General features: G+C 53.5%; 1 protein-coding gene across 1 annotated transcript; it reads right to left on the reverse strand.

Annotated features, from left to right (window-relative positions):
* Positions 1–1,164: 1,164 nt before the first annotated feature.
* Positions 1,165–2,751, reverse strand: LOC124673776 (organic cation/carnitine transporter 2-like). Its single transcript, XM_047209816.1, has one exon. It carries the CDS (start codon positions 2,749–2,751, stop codon positions 1,165–1,167), a length of 1,587 nt encoding a protein of 528 aa, XP_047065772.1.
* Positions 2,752–2,956: the final 205 nt, after the last annotated feature.

A 2,956-nucleotide genomic window follows, 5' to 3' on the forward strand; every position in this document is an offset into this window, starting at 1 on the left:
CGTGTTCTGGGCCGTGTGTTTTGTCCGGCCCATTTGATTTATACCTGTGCCTATTAATTTGGACTTTCTTCTGATGCACGTAGGCTATTCATCTTTTCTTGTTGGGCTTTGTTATTGTGCATGTGATGTCCTCTTTTCATCTTTAAACGGGCAACCATGATACTTGCCTGAGTGGTTCTTTGTTGATTTCTTGTGTCATTTAATTTCTGAATTTTCTGATTATTTTTTGTAATGCTTTTTTTATTCTATTTTTTATTAATTTATCTTTTATCATTTATGTTTTTGTCCTTTTTCTCATTTTATATTTACTCTATTTTTTCCGAGTTGCACGTTGGTTGCAACTTGCAACCGTGATTTTCTCAATTGCATATTGGTTGCAACTGTAATATTTCCAGTTACACATTGGTTGCAACCATGATTTCTCTAGTTGTATATGAGTTGTAAGTGAGATTTTTTTCGCAATATATAAGTTGCAACTGATATTTTCTTAGTTGCAAATGTGGTGTAATAGATATTTTTCTAGTTGCAAATGTGTTGCAACTGAGTATTTCCACTTCCACCTAGGTTGCTACTGATAATTTGTACTTGCACTTGGATTATAACTGTAATTTTTCTAGTTGCATGTGGGTTGTAATTGTGATTTTTTTGAGTTGCATGTGAGTTGGAACTCTGATATTTTCAATTTCACGTGGGGTGCAACTAAGATTTGTTCAAGTTACACGTGGGTTGCAACTACAATGTTTACAGTTACACGTGGGTTGAAACTATAATATTTTCAGTTATATATGGGTTGCAACTAAGAATTTTTGTTGTTACATATGATTTTTATTTAGTTGCACGCGGATTATAACCATGAATTTCTTAGTAGCAAATGTGTTACGACTGATTTTCCATGTTACTTGTCTGTTGTCTCTCAGTCTCTAGTACGTCAGGCGCGAAGCTAAAAAGCATAGAACGAAATTGGTTGGTGTGTCCAGCCTCCAGCATAGTACATGAAAAAAGGGCCCATCAACCTGAAGCCCAACAAAACAAAACGTATCAGGCCAGTAGTTCACCTAATCGATCAGGATCCGCTCAAAATAAAAGAACTAATCGATTGAGAAGCAAGAAAATAGGTCGATTGAGAATTATTAAGTCTCAGTCGCCTGAGACCCAGGCGCGCCCTTACACAAGGTCGGCACTAGTAGTATCCATGTCGTCGACGGTGCAGTTGGCAACGGCGGCCTCCTTCTGCTCCTCCTCGTCCATGGTGTCGGACATGGTCTTTCCCCTGGTTTCCGGCAGACAGGCGGCGAACATCCCGAAGCAGCCGATGAGGAGGCCGAAGACGCCGAAGGAGAGGAAGCTGCTGTCGCGTCCGAGCGCGACGAGCACTGGCGCCGCCACACCGCCCAGCACGAGCGCCTGCCGCACGAGCCCCACGGCGGAGTTGCGCACGGACGTGGGGAAGAGCTCGATGGCGTACATCATGATGACGTTGAACGCGGTGCACGTCGCGGAGAAGGACACCAGCTCGGCGGCCATCCTCGCTGCGCCCTGCGGGATGACGACGCACGCCAGGCTGCAGAGCCCGGCCGCCGCGGTGAGCCCGATCACGGAGCTCCGCCGGTTGATCCTGCCCATGAGGAGCCAGCAGAGGATGGAGGACGGCAGCTCGGCCAGCGCGTTGTACATCACGCTCAGGTACAGGTTGGAGCCCAGGTTGCCCACGTTGAGTGGCATACCGTAGTAGACCGTGCCAACGCCGAAGCTGACCGTCATGATCGCCGCCAGCCTGCGGAGCGCCCACGGGCGCTGCCACATCGAGTGAAGCGTGGCAAACACGCTGTCGCCGCCGCTCGACCCTGCGGCGTCCTCTTGCATTGTGCAGGCGTGCAGCATGGAGAAGCTGGACGTGATGCTGTTGCCGTTGAGCGACGCGATCTGCTGCAGAGCCTCGATGGCGTCCTGCTTCCGGCCGCGCACCAGCAGCCACCGTGGCGACTCCTGGACGAGGAGGTAGATGAGGATGGAGTAGCAGAGGGAAGGCACAGAGGTCCAGAGGTACATGTTCCGCCACGACGCGTCCCGGGACGTGTAGGCTAGCGCCGGGAGCGACAGGAACCCGAGGGTGAAGCAGAAGAACCCGGCCACGCACACCGTGTCGCGCCACTTCTTCCCCACGAACTCCGTGGAGAGGACCATCGTGCACGTGCCCACCATGGATCTGGCGAATCCGGACACGAAACGCAGGGCAGCGTACGCCCACACGTTCGGCGAGAAGGCGGTGAGCACGCCGGCGACGGACATGGACACTATGGACGTGAGCAGCATCTTCCTGCGGCCCAGGAGCGAGTCGGCGAGCGTGGTGAGGAGGAAGCCCCCGGCGAGGCAGCCGACGAAGAACGAGGACGCCGGGAGGGAGACGAGCGCCGGGCCGGCGCACTTGAGTGACCACTCCGAGACCACCGATGTCACGGCCGGGCGGTCCCACGCCCACGCACCGGCCGGGAGCGCGCACGGCGAGGCCGCGGCTGACGAGCACGACGCGTCGCCGCCGGTGCAGTGCCACAACGGCTCGGCGTCGGTGAACACTGAGATGAACACCTGCTGCGCGTCGAAGGCCCAAGCGAAGGCCAGCAGGACGGCCTTGAGGAGCTGCCCGGCGCCGGTGGTGCCCATGTACGTCTCGATCGCGTCGTCGATCGACGGCGCCTTCGCCAGCTTGGCTCTGTGGTTTGCTAGGAGCGGGACGGTGGCCGTGTCAGCCATTGGGACGTTGAAACACGTGACTACGTGAGTGCTTTCGTGTGCTGTGCCTCTAGCTTATCTTGCCTTCTCGCAGTCGCAAGTTGAGTCGGAGACGATGCCAATCGCGGTGTTTTATACTGGCCTGATAGTGTGCGTCAGCGCGCCAGAGTACTGACTGATCCTCTCAAGATTTTAACACCCATGATAAACTGCTGCTTTATAATAT

Source organism: Lolium rigidum, chromosome 7, assembly GCF_022539505.1.
Source record: "Lolium rigidum isolate FL_2022 chromosome 7, APGP_CSIRO_Lrig_0.1, whole genome shotgun sequence".
Classification (NCBI taxonomy): domain Eukaryota; kingdom Viridiplantae; phylum Streptophyta; class Magnoliopsida; order Poales; family Poaceae; genus Lolium; species Lolium rigidum.

Coding starts and splice junctions, on each gene's coding strand:
- LOC124673776 (XM_047209816.1), bottom strand. CDS start 2,751: ATGGCTGACACGGCCACCGTCCCGCTCCTAGCAAACCACAGAGCCAAG.